Source organism: Muntiacus reevesi, chromosome 15 (genome assembly GCF_963930625.1).
Source record: "Muntiacus reevesi chromosome 15, mMunRee1.1, whole genome shotgun sequence".
Taxonomy (NCBI): Eukaryota; Metazoa; Chordata; class Mammalia; order Artiodactyla; family Cervidae; genus Muntiacus; species Muntiacus reevesi.
This window is the reverse complement of record NC_089263.1, coordinates 1,640,032-1,657,814: the sequence shown is the minus strand read 5'-3', so window position 1 is coordinate 1,657,814 and position 17,783 is coordinate 1,640,032. Positions and strand designations below refer to the sequence as shown.

General features: G+C 36.4%; 1 protein-coding gene across 5 annotated transcripts in view; it reads left to right on the top strand.

Moving 5' to 3' along the window:
• The window catches only part of UBE3A (ubiquitin protein ligase E3A), a 93,011-nt gene that overhangs the window by 26,722 nt on the left and 48,506 nt on the right, over positions 1-17,783 (top strand). The window contains exons 1-4 of one of the 5 annotated variants that reach the window (XM_065906848.1): positions 3,580-3,643; positions 6,164-6,283; positions 9,523-9,567; positions 9,821-9,929. Coding sequence is in view for 4 of the 5 variants with exons in the window: in XM_065906844.1 (XP_065762916.1) it covers positions 6,264-6,283; positions 9,523-9,567 (65 nt within the window). In the remaining variant the exon portion in view is untranslated. Of the gene's footprint in view, positions 1-3,579; positions 3,644-6,163; positions 6,284-7,829; positions 8,026-9,522; positions 9,568-9,820; positions 9,930-17,783 lie in introns of those variants that run through there. The other 4 variants (XM_065906845.1, XM_065906844.1, XM_065906846.1 and 1 more) reach the window with 4 other exon arrangements.

Genomic DNA, 17,783 nt, shown 5'->3' with positions numbered 1-17,783 from the left:
AAACCAACAGCAGAATAATTGGGGGAAGTGTTGGAGTGTGGGGGAATTTCTGAGATAGAATTGATAGCAGTGGATTAGTTTGTTGTACTAGAAAGGGCTTCTCTTTAGAATATGACTCAGTTTTCTAATTTGGATGACTGGACTGGTAATGGTATCATTACTTCCCCTGATTTTTCTTAATATGTCTGGGATAAACATTATTCATGCCTCAGTGCTCAGTTTATATGTTACTTTATAAAGAACATCTTTACTTTTTTCCCAGACTAAGTCAGGATACTCTATTTGTGTACTTAATATTGCAGTTTCTTTTTCACAACACTTAACTGTGCATTGCAGTTACCTACTTTATTGTGGTTTTTATTGTTTGTGCCCATTTCCCCCATTACATGGAGTAAGAGCAAGTCTAGTTTCCAATTCTGGGGAAGGGGTCACTAAAACTTTATTTATAGACTGAATTTTGAATTTAATTTTTAAATTAATTTATTAATTTTAACTGGAGGCTAATTACTTTACAATATTCATAGTGGTTTTTTGCCATACATTGACATGAATCAGCTGTGGGTGTACCTGTGTTGTCCCCCATCGTGAACCCCCCTCACACCTCCCTCCCCATCCCATCCCTCAGGGTTGTCCCAGTGCATCGTCTTTGAGTGCCCCACTTCATGCATCAAACTTGGACTGGCGATCTATTTCACATTTGGTAATATACATGTTTCAATGCTATTCTCTCAAATCATCCCACCCTCACCTTCTCTCAGAGTCCAAAAGTCTGGTCTGTATATCTGTATACAGGTATCTGTATATCTGTATATCTTTATCTGTATCTGTATATCTGTATATCTTTATACAGATATCTGTATATCTGTAAGAACATGTCTAGTTTCTTTACCAGTATGTCTTCATCCACTTGTAGACCTTCAAACATATTTTAAAATTTGAGCTATAATTGATATATAACATTGTAATTAGTTTTAGGTAATAGACATTCTTTGAATGGTCTTTAGTATCAAACTGTACAGTGGTTGGGCTAAATAAAAACGAGGTGGGGAAATAAAGAATGGCACCATTTTTTCTTGTTTTTCACCTTTTTTTTTTTTTTACACCATTTTTCTTATAATCTGTAATTAGCAGGACAACAAGAGTAGGAAGAGTAGGCACATCAGGATGGAGTGAGGTTTTTTTTAAATAATTGAGTTTGATTTTATATGCTAATGAAACATCCCAAGTGCATGTGTACCATTGGTAACTGAGAGTAGCAGGCTTATGACTCAAGAGATCAAGGCTTAAAAGGTGTAAAGATGTGAGGGATCTTAAAAGATGTTAGGGATGCTAAGTATATAGAGGTGATAGAGGAACAGGTGCTGACCTTGTCCAGAAAATTAATTTAACCTAAATTAAATAGCCCCTCTTTTTATGTCAAGAAAAGGACTGTTGATGGAAACTTAGAGGCTATGGTTGGGGAGTAGGAAAATGAACTAGCAGAAGACTTAGTTCCAGTCAGAGGTAGAACACGGACAGATACAGCATTATGGAAGCCAGGAGGGGTGAGAAATGGTTAGCATTGTGAAATACTGCAGAGAAAAAGTAGGATTAAGAGGTCATAAGATTTAGGATATAAGAGACTGATGATGACTTTTATAAGAAAACTTGCAGTATGTGAAAAGTTTTGTATGTTAGCATCTGAGCTAATGGTCTTTCTGGTGGTTAAAGGAAGGTAATGGTACTGTAAAGAGTTAATGGAGTTGAGGGAATTATGTTGGAAGTACTGTAAGAAAGTAATATTTAAAAATTTTAGTTTAACTGCAGAGTGAACTAGAATGAGGAGAACCTGAAGGCAGGAAGATGATGCAGGAATGTTACTGGGAACAGTCTTTTGTTGAGAAATTTATGAATGTACAAAGCTGAATGAGTTTGTCAACAAGTAGCTTTCCCATAAATTTAAGACACTGTAAACATGGCATAAATGAGAACAGACTTGCTCAGTGGCTGTAATGAAAAAATGATAGAAAAAGTAGTCTGGAGATTAAGTTTGTCCTAGGGTTACAAGGAGGTGAAGGAAATAGGCTATTGAAGAGGAGATAAAAGACATGACAGACGTATTAATAATATATATGCACCTGTGTAGAGGGAGAAAAAGTGAGAGTAGGCAGATGGACTGTTTTAAGGATAAAGGAAAATGATAGCAGGACAGGTGGATACAGATTCATGTTGACATTTCTTATTTTTAGATGCATTTCTTACTCTTTGATTTATAGTGAGCCCTCTGTTGAATATAAAGAAAAGAAAGGCACTAGGTGTGCTATAAGAGTGCTAATGGTTAAATTTGCAGAGTGCAACTAGCATTTTTAGTGCTTACAGTTTCTATTACTTATTCTATATCTTCATAGTTTTGGTGTATTTCTTCAATAATTATGTGTTCCTAATCTTCTAAGGCAAAGTATCTCAAATTGGGGTATGTATATCACATGAAATACAGATCCCTATATCCCCATTTTATGTACTGAATCACAGTCTCTGGAGGTTGAGATCAAGTAAGTACCTGCATTTTTTTTTAGAGATTCCTTAGGTGATTGTATTATAGAAGAGAGTTTGAGACTCAGTCTGTTAAGATCTTAACATTTGATTAATTTTAAAAACAGTAATTATATGCTGCTGCTGCTGCTAAGTCGCTTCAGTGGTGTCCAACTCTGTGCGACCCCATGAACTGTAGCCCACCAGTCTCCTCTGTCCCTGGGATTCTCCAGGCAAGAACACTGGAGTGGGTTGCCATTTCCTTCTCCAATTACATGCAGTATATTCATTTTCTCATATCAACCTTTAGGATGCTGGGTGGGTTTCCTAACTTGGTGGGTGACTTGGTCTCTTCATATGTAGTAAAAGGAAATGTATTTTTAAAAAAAATTTCAGTTCAACTGAGACGTGCTCTGATTGTGTACAAATGAGATAAGAATTTACAGTGATTATTTGGATCCATGTTAAAGCCTAAAGACTTCAAAAATTTGTTTTTTGATAAGAGAAGTTTTGATAGATAGATTAAATGTTTGATTTAAGAAATAATTGCTACCATACATTGAGGCCCTGTTATGCTCCAGGCAACATTGTCTTACATACTTTAAAGATATTTTCAGTGATACAACAGCCTGACACCTAAGACTCCCAGGACACTTCCCAGCTGCTACTCTGAGGTGGTTGGGCAGATGCTCTTGTATGTACCTAACATAGCAGATGCTCAGCATGTAGAACTTAGTTAAAAGCTTAACTGCTGTAGGTGTCTGAAGGAATTCGAGACACGCACTTAAACAATGGTCATGTATTTTCAGCCCTGTTCGAGAGAGAGGAGTCAGGAAATGCAGAGCAGTAAGCTGTGTGGCTGAAAATGGGCTTCACGGTTCTGCCCAACTACCTGTCCACACATCCTGGCAACAATTCTTAGGAGCGTTTGTCTCTTGATATGTTTTGAATATTCACAGATATTACAAATGAGTTTGCTTCTGTAATTTTAGAGCATTTTTTTTCTTTGAAAGTTGTCTATTCGGTTGTCTGTGTAAAAAGAATTGAGTGAGGTGTTTTATGTTTTAGGTTAAAAATCTGTAAGAGCCTGATTTTAGAATTCACCAGCTCCTCAGAAGTTTGGCGAAATATGGTATGTTTCTGTTTTATTTTTTTGAAAGTCAAAATTGCATGAATATCTTAATGTCTTGATTAGAATAGTGATGGATGTATTCAGCAGATTTGGGTGACTGCCATTTTTAAAGGATTATGCTGCTAGGTGCTAAATCACCATGCTGCCAGGTAGACTGTGTGAGGGCTCCAAGTGGGATTCAGAAAGAAATTTAGAACAGGTTAGTGTGCTAGGAGAGGTAAAATAATTGCATAAGAAGATTGAGGGGGTGAGTTTGGCTGTTAGGCTATGAGTTAATAACAGCTTCCATTTATTGGGCTTTTTCTATGTGCCAGACACTGTTTTGGACAAAATATATGTTTGTTCATCCTCATGACAGACCTCTGAAATAGGTACTACTGTTACCTTAGTTCTATATATTGGGAAACGGGCTTGGAGAGGTTAAGAAACTTGCCCAAGATTTTCCATTGAGTCAGGGACCAAACAAAGCCTTGTATCCAGACTGACTCTGGGAGCTGTTTGCTCTGTTGAGCACTGGACAATGAAAAAGGAAGTCTAGAAGAGAAAACTTGCCTCAGTATTTTTCACAGAACGTGTAGCTCTTTAATGAATTAATTCATCTCAGTTAATCAATTAAAAGGTATTTTGACTTTTTCGTTTTTATGTGTTACAGGTTAGAAGGTTAGACTTGGATCTTTTAAATCCACATACACTATTAGTCTTAAGAAGACCCCAGAGGAAATACTATTTGTTTCAGGGGGCACATTACCTCTTTTCCAAATGACCTCAAGAATCTTCTAGTTGTTATTAGGAAGCTTGTAACGTGATAGGAAAATCTAGGAAATTTGACATCTTCCAGGGATTATAAGTCCCCTGTATTTAGGCATACCTCAGGGTGTTTGAGGTTCAGTTCTAGACTGCTGCAGTATGGCCAATAAAGCTGATCGTGTGAAGTCTCTGGCTTTCCAGTACTTATGAAAGTCACACTCACAGAGGCTTGCTACAGTCTGTTAAGTGTGCTGTAACATTATGTCTAAAAAATAGTGTACACACCTTAATTAAAAAATACTTTGTTGATAAAAAAAGTGCTAAACATCTTCTGAGCCTTCAACAAGTTGTTATAGTAATATCAAAAGTTACTGATCATAAATCATTGTGACAAATATAATGAGGAAAAAATGTGAAACGTTGCAAGAATTAACCAAAATGTGACACAGAGACATGAAGTGAGCAAATGCTGTTGGAAAGATGGCACCTGTAGACTTGCTAGAGGCAGGCTGCCACAAACCTTTAGTTTGTCAGAGATGACACACATTATTTGTGAAGTGCAATAAAATGAACTATGTCTGTATTGGAGCCCCCAAAAGTTACTTATGTATTCTTTGGCCAACTCTTACCCTTATCTAAATTTGAAACCCAAGTTCGTAGGCTGCAGAGTTACGGGTTCAAGCATTGATGGTTCATCCTTTAGTATTCTCAGATAGCTTCCTATTTTATAAATGTCAGGGGTCTTTTGTTTCTATCTCCTGATTTTCTCATCTTTCCTTAGATGACTTTTCAGGTTTGGCCTGGATATATAGTTTGGTAGGGAAATCATCAGGAGGAAAAAGTAGTTGCAGGACATGAACTCTTGATTCTGGGATATTCCTGATGTGTATCTTTGCCAGAATTGCAGTGTGATTAGGATGCCTGATAAATCGTGAACCGTGATAATCAGGACAGTTCAGCTAAGGCCAAGTAAGGGGATCAGAAGATACTAGGTTGAGGGAGAAAAAAATGATTTTGTGTTTTGCCATTCTCTCTCATGAAATTGAATGTTAGTGGATTTATGACTGATAAGGAGAATATAATATTTGTGAAATACCCAAGGAGTTTTTGCTAATGTTAGCTTACCCTATGGAATAAGTAGGAATAGACTTGATGTGTGTGTGTGTATGTTTGTGTATAACTATTTCATTAAGCATTTGACTACTGGGAAAACTCTATTACTGTTAGTCCCATTTAAACTATTATAATTGTGGATTTTCAATTTATATTTTAAATCTTTGCTTACTTACATATATTTAAATCATGAGGCTCTATAGCAAAACTAAACAAAATCACAAAATACTAATTCTGGTTAGGAAGTCAATATACCTAGGTTTTAGTCCTAGTCCTGGCTTCAACACTAATACTAAAATCTTGGGCAAGTCAATTAATCACTCTAAGGCTGCTTCGTTTTTCTGTTTTTTAAAATTCTTTTCTATCGTACCTACTCAGTATAGGTTAGAACCAAAGTTGTCTTGAGATTTAAGATACTGTTGACCAAAGTGCTTTTGTAAACTGTGACACTTCATAAAAGTACAAGATTATTGTCATGTTTTCTCAAGTGAAGAAATAGTTTAAGGAAAAAGTGCTGGAAAATAGTCCTTGAAAGCATTTCTATAATTATTCTTCTGATGAATGTTGCATTGGCACCTAATTCGAACCTGTGAAGATTTTTTTTTAACAATGAATTGAGTTTATAAAGTGTTCTAACTAAAGATTTGTTTAATTTGTTAGAGTTATTAAACCTACGCTCAGATCAAGTTAGCAGCTAGACTGGTGTGACAACCTGTTTTTAATCAGTGACTCAAAGCTGTGATCACCCTGATGTCACCGAATGGCCACAGCTTGTAAAAGGTAATTTTGAATGTTATTTTACAGCCTTTAAAAGGCTGCCATTGTAAAATACATGCTGTTAAAAAAAAAAAAAGGAAGAAAATGTATAGTTGGCAGGGATACTGACTACTACGAATAGTGACCTGCTTCTCCATTTAATCTCCTTCCTAAAATACTTTGTGCCTTTTCCCCAGACCTGTCTGTATGAATAAATAGGAAAGTATTTCTAAAAAATTCCAAGTTTTTAAATGTTTATTATGAAGATTTAAAAAAAAAAACTCTGAAAAAAGTCTTAATATACATTTTAAAGTATGCTTTTCATGTGTTGAGAGTTTTAATAACAGTGGTATAGTGTTCTGTCCAAGAGAGTTACAGTGGAAGTTAAAGGAGGGGCTTGCAGTCCAGAGAAGCTGCACCTCATAAAAATCTTTCTTGTGATTTGTTTTTCTGACAAGCTTTAGGTTAATCTAAGTCAGTACTTTCTGGGTTTCTTTCATTTGTGTCATGTCCTCATTTTGGTAAAATTACAACTGACTCAATGGATATGAGCTTGAGCAAACTCCAGGAGATGATGGACAGGGAAACCTGGTACGCTGCATGCAGTCCATGGGGTTGCAAAGAGTTGGACACGACTGAGCAGCTGAACAACCAGATCCTTACTTCCCAGCATTTGACAGTAAAGAATAAAGACTCTTCAGGGGCTAAATTAAAGCTTGGAAGCTATTGTTAGATCTTAGGTATTTTATTTATTCATTTATTTTTTGGAGTTTTGGAATTTTTCTCCCCAGACTTTAAACTTACTTTGTGTTTGGGTGTAGCCAGTTAACAACGTGGTGGTAGTTCCAGGTGAACAGCAAAAGAACATACATGTATCTGTTCTCCCCCCGGAGCTTATATAATCTTTATAATTTTGACTGTTTGGATCCTAACTTTAGGATACTCTTTGGTAAACTATTTAGAATATTACAGACAGAATACAGTAAGCAGAATGACCAGAAATTTATACAGGCAGATACTATTACTTATTACTCACTATAAGATAAAAAGTGCTTCTTGTAGTTCAGTGTATATTCATAACCTTTTCCTTGATTAAAAAACAGTTTCTGTTTTGAGTGAAAAACAAATGCACTGTGTTTAAGAGTCTTAGGGTAGATTGTTTTAAGGTAATCTTCAATTTTTATTATTCTTTTTTTCTTCTTGAATTGATTTAAATTACTTGGTTTGACTTTAAAATGGTTTTGGTAGTTACATTAATATATGTTAATATTAAATGATGCTTATGTTTACATAGTCTCTTGTTTAGGGAACAGACTTTGAAAATTAGAATGTAGATACCATTTGATGTATTTAATCTCTGTTCCATTTCAGAATCTCAAAACTTTACAGTTACAAATTGTACTTCTGAGACTTGGATTTGTTTTTCTTCTTGCTTGCGTCTTACCTTTTTGCAGTAGTTTAATTTCCCTGTCAATGTGTCTTCATTTTTCCCCCCTCTCTTTCCCTGTTAATTTTGAAAATTTTGCCGCCTACGTGTTTAAAAGCTTCTAATCTGCCTCTCTTCCCTTAGAGCCAGCAGGTTTATTTTTTGTTTTGCAAGCCTGCTCTGCCTCCTTACAGTATGACATCTGATGCTGGAGGGTCGCACTTTCAAAAATGAGTCAGCTGGTACATGGGGTTATCATCACTTTTTAGCTCTTCTGTCTGAGAGATACACGTTTGGAAGCAATCTTGGGGTACTTACCCACAAGGCTGCTGGAAACCAGGTGTGTCACAAAGGTGATTTGCTTGCTCCCTGGGGGAGAGGGTGGAGTGAAATTTTTGGATCTGTGTCACTGCCAAGTCACTGCCACCTCCAGCATGCCCCAGGTTTTAGTTCTAATATCATTTTGTGCAAAATTGAAAATGTGAATATACTGCAGAGAAGATCTAAAATAAATACTTGAGCTGCTGGACTCTTACATTTTTTTGCATTCTTTTCCTTGGACCCCTGCAATGAGGGATAATTTTGAAAGTGATAAAGAAGTGAGTTTTTTAAAACTGAGATATATGGGAAACACTTTTTCTTTTCTGGTGGCTCCAAGTTTAAGATTCTTTTATTAAAAGTTGTTTGGAATTTGAAGTCTCAAGTCAGTGATAAATTTACAAATCAAGTCCTTGCAATATCAGTTTGAAAATTTAGCTTTTGACCTCTAAAAAATGTTTTACCTATTCTGTGAGTTGAAAGTGTTAGAAATCAGTATTATGTTGATTCACCTTAATATATGTTGACTGATGCTAGTTATAAAAGTGAATAGAGTAATAGGAATTTGTTTTTTTTTTAACATGTTGGGTGGGGTAGGCAGCATTGGTTCATGCCCCAGAATGAAAATAAAAGACTTCTTACTGTCTTAGAATTTTGAATATTTCTACTTAAAATAGTAGCAGTATATTGAAAAAGTAGAAGAAAACTGGCAGCTGTTTATAACTGAAGTCAATTCATAGTTATCCACAGCAAGATTTTTAATACCCTAGAATACAGTTGACAGGTATACATGCTGCCAGTGTATTTTCAGGAACAGCTACTTTTGTTGAAATAAAGTAATCATGATCAGAATGGTAAATCAGACTTTAGTGTCTCAAAATTTATGAGGCTGTTAGGTTTAAATTTGTATTATCTACAGCAGAGATTGGCAGACTTTTTTAAAGGGACAGGTAATAAATACTTTAGGCTTTGTGGGCCACCTGTCTGTAAGTTTCTCAGCTCTGCTCTTATAGTGTAAAAGTAGCCGTAGACAGTATATAAATGAATGAGCATGCCTCTGTCCCAGAACAAGTTTACAAAAACAGGCGGCTGACCCAGGCCTTAGTCATCCCAGGCAGTAGTTTGCTGATACTTTATCTAAAGTTTGGGACCACGAATACCAGTGAATACCTTTGGTATTGTGAATAACTGATACTTGGCTGTAGATGGCTTCATAGTTGTGTGTTTTTATTATAAATATTTGACTTTGTAAATAATTATGATTTGTTACATTGGTTTGTACATCTAAATAGTGTTTAGTTTCCTTTCCTTAAGAAAATGAACTGAATTTTTATTAGTCTAGCCCTTACGATAAATGTGTTATATGGCAATCTGATCTGATCACTTTTTTCTCATGTTGAACTTTTAAAATTGTTAACCCATTAAATCTTGTTTTCAAATTTGTCTTCCAAAATAAAATGTTTGCTCCTTTTCTGAATATGGTATATTTTGCTTAACTTTTCTCAATTGCATTTTACAGATCATCAGGAGAACCTCAATCTGACGACATTGAAGCTAGCCGAATGTAAGTGTAACTTGGTTGAGGCTGTAGTGTCTTAAGTTGCTCTAGATTGCTTTAAATGGTATCACGTTTTTTGAAAACAATTTCCAGTAAAAGGGAGTAATGCTTTAGAAAGTAAATTGGAAGATAGGAATACACTTGTCTGATTTTCCCTACCAAATAAATACCTCTAAATCGTGGTAACATATTACTAGATTTCTACTTCTACACAGATAATTGCATACCCCTGGATTCTTACATATTTTTGCTCCTCTAGAAGTTTTAGTCTGTTCAGTGTGAAAGACCCGGAAGCACATCATTTCATTCATGGTGGTAGAAGGATCCCAGGATGGAACATGAACGTAAAGAAGTACCAGTGTACTCAGGTACCTTGATGCAATAGGGACCTAATCCACATGGCAGAAAACAGGGGTGATCAGGGAAGGCTAAGTTAAGTCTTGAAGAGTGACTGGGAGTTAGCTAGCACATTCTAGGCAGAAGCACGAGCACTTACAGAGCCGCATAGTAAATGTAGGAAACAGTAGGCAGTTGAGGATTTTTAAATTATAAACTGAAAGGTGGGAAACTAAAGGAGATGAGACTGGATAAAAAGGACTAGGTGCTTGCATGCTATGTGAACGGCCTTGGCTGTCTCTTGTAGGTATTTGGGAATCAGTAAAGAATTTGCTAAGTAGGGTAACCTTCTTAGATATATATATTTTTAGTAACTTTGCTGGCAAGGAAACAGGATTGAAGATAAATCATATGGTAGGATGACCAAGTTTTAGTCAGTGAAAGCCTAAATAAAGGCAGTAGTATATTAGAAATTCAAGATAAAGTTTTCTGGTTTAAAGAAAAGTCTTTAGAAAGTGAAGTAGGTAAGGCTTCAGTGATTAGTTGTGATAATATAAGAAATTTAAAAGTTTAAAATAACTAGAGATGGTGATTATTGAATCAGGGCTTTAAAGTAGTAAGGGTTGGAATGAAGAATATAGGTATAGGGATTTCTCTTGAATAAGAGCAAAGACCCTTATGAAACTAGAAGAGGAAGGTAAGGATGAATATGTGATATTAAATGTATTGGTAGTTAAGAATGGGGAAGTCAAAGCCATTGTGCCTAAACTGTCAATTTTCTTAGTAAATTAGGTCAGCTACACCACTGTGTGCTTCTGGAAGAAGTGGTTTCATTGTTGATTGAGCTTGGGACATACAGACTTAAACAGCAGATTTCTTTCCTGAAAATTGTGAAAAATCCTTTAAAATGATATACATTGTGCATCTCCAAGAAGGAATTATAAAATGTATTTTTCAAACATATGTGTCGATGTAACTTAAAATTTTTGTGTGTGGTAAAATACACACTACAAAATGTTCAATTTAGTGGTAATTAGTTACATCTATATTGTTGTGCAGTGATTGCCACCATCATCTCTGTAACTCTCTTCATCTTGCAAAACTGAAACTATTGTCAGTTTAAAAAAATCACTCCCCATTCCACTCTTCTCCCCAGGCCCTGGCAATCACCATTCTACTTTGGTTTGGACAACAATACCTCATATACTCTGAGTGCCCACAGTATTTGTCTTTTTGTGATGGGCTTACTTTACTTACATTGCATGATATCAAGGTTCATTCATGTTGTAATGTATGTCAGAATTTTCCTCCCTTTTAGGAACTGAATAATCTGTTGTATGTATGTAACATTTTGTTTATCCATTTATCTGCTGATGGACATTGGTTGCTTTTGTTTTAGCTATTGCAAATAATGCTGCAATATACGAATACCTTTCCGAGACCCTGCTTTTATTTCTTTGGGTATATGCCCAGAAGTCAGATTGCTGGATTATATGATAGTCATGTTTTTAATTTTTTGTGCAAGAAACCTTCATACTGTTTTCTAGAGTGGCTGTACCACTTTAACATTTTGACTACATAATGCACAAAGGTTATAATTCCATACATTTTCAACGTTTGTAATTACTTGGGGTTTTTTTTTTTCCTTCACTGTAAGCCATCCTCATAGGAGTGAGGGTATATTTCTTTATAGTTTTTTGACCATGTAACTTTTTAAGAAACATTTTAAAGTAGTTTTTGTGGAACTTAGAGTTTGGTTAGGGGATTTGAAAAGACTGAAAACTTGGAAAGTTCTTGGGGAAAATGGGTGAAGTGGATCAGATATTGAGAGTCTCGTGCTAACAGAGTACCCAGCTGAGATGAACTTATCCATACTTGCAGCTTGACGACTTTTCTGTAATAGCTAGAAGATGCATGGTGTTTCACCACTGACTGTTAGAGCAGATGGGAGTGGCATGTGTGTAGAGTGTTAACATTGGAGTAGTTGAATTTACATGTCATTGGTGATGGCCACCGTTGGAAAGGTTGTGGTGCCAGATGGAGATGTTGGGTTGGTTATAAAACGCCTGATGGGTCAAAAAGATAGTTTAAGTGAAACTGTTACAAGCATAGATGATGATGATCAGAGCCTCAGGTAGTGATTGGCTGAAACTGAGAGGAGATGAGGGACCCTCAAGTTAAGAAAGTCAAGTATTTTGGGAGCTTGAGGGTTGGGATAGATCATGCATAAGCATTGAAGTCACAATGCCAGTGATATAAATGGGGCAAAATAGAGGCTTTAGTATATGGATGCAATTTACCAGAAAGTTTCTAAGTATAAGTTGTGTTTGTATTGTGCTTTTTTTTTTTTTAAACAGGGGATGGGCATTATTTTTAATAACAATGAATAAGAAGGATATTTGAGTTGTCTTTGGAAACCTCATTTAAAAGAATTATAAGAAATGCATTTGGGGGCGTTAGGTTTCAGTGAAAGCTAAGAGATTGAGAAAACATAAAGCAATTGAAGATATCATGAATGTATGTCTGGAGATCTTGATGGAATAGGTTAGATGGATGCATCAAGAGTAAAGAATGAAAAGGAAAGATGAGGCTTGTGTTTTGTAGCATGGCAAGAATGTGAGGTGTAATAGGATGTTTATTGTGAAGTTTCAGGTGAGACTCTGCTGTTAAGTTCTGGTTGAGTTTAGCAAGGTACCATGCTGTTGCCCATTGTAAGGTGGAGTAACTGGAAATTAGATCTACCACGGTGTTTGGACAAAGATTTCTAAGCTTCTGGCCATAACTGTGAGACTGTAGCTCTAAGTTTTCATGTCTGCCGCAGCTTCTCAGATTCCTGTGGCTGTGCAAACCGTAACTAGCCAGTGGTGTAGTACGTCTTCTTCTGCCTTAAGCTTGCGGGTCTTGATTTACAAAAGAGGTGATGAAGCATTCTTGTTTCTATCTAAGAATTAACTAGTGTATTTTATTAATGGCAACATCTCATATTTATTAAAATATGATTTTTTTTTTTTTTTTACCACTTTGAGATATATTTGCATTTGATACCCTTTAGGGAACACCTTGAGTACATTTTAAATAATTATATAAAATTAAAGAATATGTGTGTTTTTAGAAATTCTTAGTGTCACCCATTTCCTAGAGCACAGAAAAACAAAGTTTTTAACAGCTGCATGCTAATTTATAGTTTAGCCTCGAAATAGAGCTGACACAATAACCCAGGTCTTTTTATTCAATCATATAATATACTTGGATTTTGTTTAAATTCATACACACCATGTAGTAGTCTTTTTTCATATACTAATTTAGACTCTTTGATTTTCTTAATGATTTCAAAGCAATTCTGGTAACTTCAGATTTCTTGTCTTTGGTAGTTACTCCACAACGTTATCTCTAACACTTCAGCTGTGTTTTTAGGTATATAATTAAGACTGTAAAGGGAACCAAGGGTAAGTGTATCAAGTGATTTATGGTTCAGTATTTGGAAATCCTATTTTTTTTCTAAATGTTGTCATGACCAAGGTCTTAGTCCTCAGGCCATAGTCCTTAGGCAATAATTATCTATTCTCTATAGATAAGAACTTCATAGGGCTCCCCTGGTAGCTCAGCTGGTAAAGAATCCACCTGCAATGCAGGAGACCCTGGTTTGATTTCCTGGGGCAGGAAGTTCCCCTGGAAAAGGGATTGGCTGCCCACTCTATTCTTGGGCTTCCCTGCTGGCTCAGACAGTAAAGAGTCTGCCTGTAATACAGGAGACCTGGGTTGGGAAGTTCCCCTGGGGGAGGGCATGACAACCCACTCCAGTATTCTTGCCTGGAGAATCCCCATGGACAGAAGACCCTAGCGGGCTACAGTCCATGAGGTCACAATGAGTCGGACATGACTGAGCAACTCAGCACATAGTAAGTACATCAACTATAATGTAAATGGAAATAGCGAATTGTTATTGGATCAAAAATAGAAGTTTTTAAACCCTGTTACTTACGCTCAAAACCTTTCAAAGGTTTTTCTCTCAGGGTAAAGTCCAAGAGTCTACAAGGCTCTATGTGCTTCCTTTCACTTTTGTGACCTTTGTATTTTCTTTTGCCCATTTTTATCCTCACTTGCTTTAATTTATGCTCTTGCCCTTAGTGATTTGGTGTTCTTAAGATGTGTGCCTGTTTTCTGTGATGTGTGCCTGTTCTCTCTGATAACCACATGGCTTCCTTTCTCATTTGCTTAGAGCTCTCAAATGATCCTTATCAGAGAGACCTTCCTTGACCAACTTTTTTCAGAGTGGTCATATCCTGTCTTCCCTATTCCTTTTCCCATGCTGTATTTATCTTTATGGGATTTAATGTCATTTGACTGGTTTCATATTGATTTCTCTGTTGTCTGGCTCATTTAATACCAACATGGAAGTCTAATGTTCTTTAAATGTGTTACGGTGTGTTTTTTGGCCCAGACTGTCATCTGTTCCATGTGAGTTTGAGAAGAACGTAATCTGCTGTTGTTGGATGAAATAGTCCAGAGATGTCAGTTGTATCCAGTTGATTGATGGTGCTCTTGAGTCCAACTGTGTCCTTAATGATTTTCTGCCTGCTCCATCTGCCCATTCCTGATAGAGAGGTATTGAAGTCTCTGACTATAGTAGTGGATTGCTCTAGTTTTCCTTGTAGTTCTATCACTTTTTGCCTGAAGTTATTTGATGCTGTTGTTCGATGCGTACACATTAAGGATTGCGATATTATCTTGGAGAACTGACCCATTTCTCCTTGTGTAATGCCCCCTTTTAGCCCTGATAACGTACTTTGTTTTATTTTTAACTGGAGGATAATTGCTTTACATTGCTGTGTTGGTTTCTGCCATACAAGGTGAATCAGCCATGAGTATATGTGAGTCCCTGCCCTCTTGAACCTCCCCAGCCCCACCCCATCCCACCCCTCTGAGTTGTCACAGAGCAGCGCGGAGTTGAGCTCACTGTTAGGCACCAGCTTTCCACTAGCTTTCTTTTACATATGGTCATATATATGTTTCAGTGCTGCTCTTTCAGTTTGTCCCACCCTTTCCCCCCTGTTGTATCCACAGAGCTGCATCTCCATTCCTGCCCTGCAAATAGGTTCATTAATAACAGATCTCTAGATTCCGTATATATGCTTTAATATATATTTGTTTTTCTCTTAATGACTTTACTCTGTATAACAGATTCAAGGTTCACCCACCTCACTATAACTGACTGCAATTTGTTCCTTTTTATATTTGAGTAATATTCTATTGTATATGTACCACTACTTCTTTATCCATTCATCTGTTGATGGACATCTAGATTTCTTCCATGTACTACCTATTATAAATACTGTTGGAATGAACATTGGTGCACATGTATCTTTTTTAATTATGATTTTCTCAGGGTATGTGTGCACTAGTGGGATTGCTAAATCATATGGTAATTTTATTCCTAGTTTATTAAGAAATCCTATTCTTCATAGTAGCTGTATCAATCTACATTCCTACCAATTGTGCAAGAGAGTTCCCGTTTCTCCACAACCTCTCCAGCATTGACTGATTATTTTTTGAAGATGGTCATTCCGACCGCTGTGAGGTGATACCTCCTTGTAGTTTTGATTTGCGTTACTCTAAATAATGAGTGGTGTTGAGCATTTTTTCATGTGTTTATTGGCTGGCTGTTCACCTTGTTTGGAGAAGTGTCTGTTTAGATTTTCTGTGCATTTTTTGATTGGGTTATTTGTTTTTCTGCTATTGAGCTACTTGAACTGCTTGTATATTTTGGAGATTAATCCTTCGTCAGTTATTTCATTTGCACTTATTTTCTCCCGTTCTGAAGGTTGTCTTTTCATCTTGTTTGTGATTTCCTTTGCTGTGCCAAAACTTTTAATTAGGTCCCATTTGTTTATTTTTGTTTTCATTTGAAATTAATATAGCTACTCTTGCTTTCTTTAGATTATTGTTAGCATGGTATATATTTTTCCTCTTTAATTTATATGTGTCTTTTATAAAGTACAGATAATGTATAATTGGGTCTTGTTTTTTGATCCACTCTGACGATCAGTGGTAAAGAATCCACCTTTCAGTGCAGAAGACATAGGTTCTATCCCTTAGTCAGGAAGATGCCCTAGAGAAGGAAATGGCAACCCCTTCCAGTATTCTTGCCTGGGAAATCCCATGGACAGAGGATTCTGCTGTACTTCAGTCCATGGGGTTGCAAAAGGGTCAGATCCAACTTCATGACTAAACAACAACAACAACATATATAAATACATGAGGAGATGCACACACACATATGTACACACAGAAGTATTCATAAACCAAATACATAGTTGATATTATTTTAAACAACTTGTATGTCTTAGATTAGTTAAGATTAAGAAAAATAAAAGGTTTTCTTTTACTTTTCACTTATTTATCAGTGCTTGTCCTTCTTTATGTAAATTTGAGGTTCCAATCTGTATCATTTTCCTTCTCTTTAGAGAATTTCTTCTAACATTCTCGCAAGGCAGGTGTGCTGACAACAAATTCCCTCAAGTTTTATTTGTCTGAGTCTTTATTTCTGCCTCACTCTTGAAGAATTTCACTGAGTATAGAATTCTAGGTTGGTATTTTTTTCTTTCTCCATTCTCCCCATCCCCCTTAGTACTTAATATATTTCATTTCACTTTCCTTTCATGGTTTCTGAGGAGAAGTCAGATATAATTCCTATTTTTGATATTTTGTAGGTGAGGAATTTTCCTCCTCTGACTTCTTTCAGATTTTTTTTCTTTATCTTTGATTATCTGTAGTTTGAAAATGATATCCCTAAGTGTAGGGTTTTAGAGTGGGCATTTTTCCTGGTTGGTGTTTTTTGAGCTTCCTGGATCTACAGCTTGGTGTCTGATACTAATTTAGGGACATTCTCAGTGATTGTTTCAGATATTTCTGATGGTCCTTTCTTCTTTTTCTAGTATTCCCATTGTGTGTGTTACACTTTTTATAGTGTCCCAGAGTTGTTAGTCTTTGTTCTCCTTGCTATTTAATTTTTGAATATTCTATTGATAATATCTAAGTTCAGAGATTCTTTTCTTAGTTGTTTCCAGTCTACTATTAAGCACTCAAAAGACATTTAAAAATTCTGTTACAGTGTTTTTGATCTCTAGGTTTGTTTGTTTTGGTTCTTTCTTAGGATATCCATCTCTGCTTACATTTACATGCTGTCTACTTTATTCATTGAAAAGATCATATGGTTTTTCCTTTTTAGTCTATTGATATGGTGAATTACCAAGCCTGCAGTCCTTCGATAATCCAACTTGTGTGTTAGTGATTCACTCAGTTGTGTCTGATTCTTCGCAACTCCCATGAATTGTAGCCCGCCAGGCTCCTGTCCATGAAATTCTCCAGGCAAAAACACTGCAGTGGATTGCCGTTCCCTTTTCTAGGGGATCTTCCCTACTCAGGGATTGAAGCTGGGTATTCTGCATTGCAGGCAGATTCTTTACTGTCTGAGCCACCAGAGAAGCCCTGCATTATTCACTGAGTGAGTGAGTGAGTGAAGTCGCTCCAGTTGGGTCCGACTCTGCGACCCCATGGACTGTAGCCCACCAGGCTCCTCCATCCATGAAATTTTCTAGATAAGTGTACTGGAGTGAGTTGCCATTTCCTTCTCCATTCATTAAAGCTTAGTAAATTGTATATTAACTAGCTCTTCGTTGGTTTAAATTCCTGGTATGCTAATTCCAACATCTCTGCCATTTCTAATTCTTAACGCTTGCTCTGTGGTTGCAAATAGTGTTTTTTGCCTTTCAGTATGCTTTGTAATTTTTTCTTGATAGCTGGACATGATTTCCCAAGTAAAAGGAATTGCTGTAATAGGCCGTCAGTATGGGATTCCCTGGTGGCTCAGATGGTAAAGTGTCTGC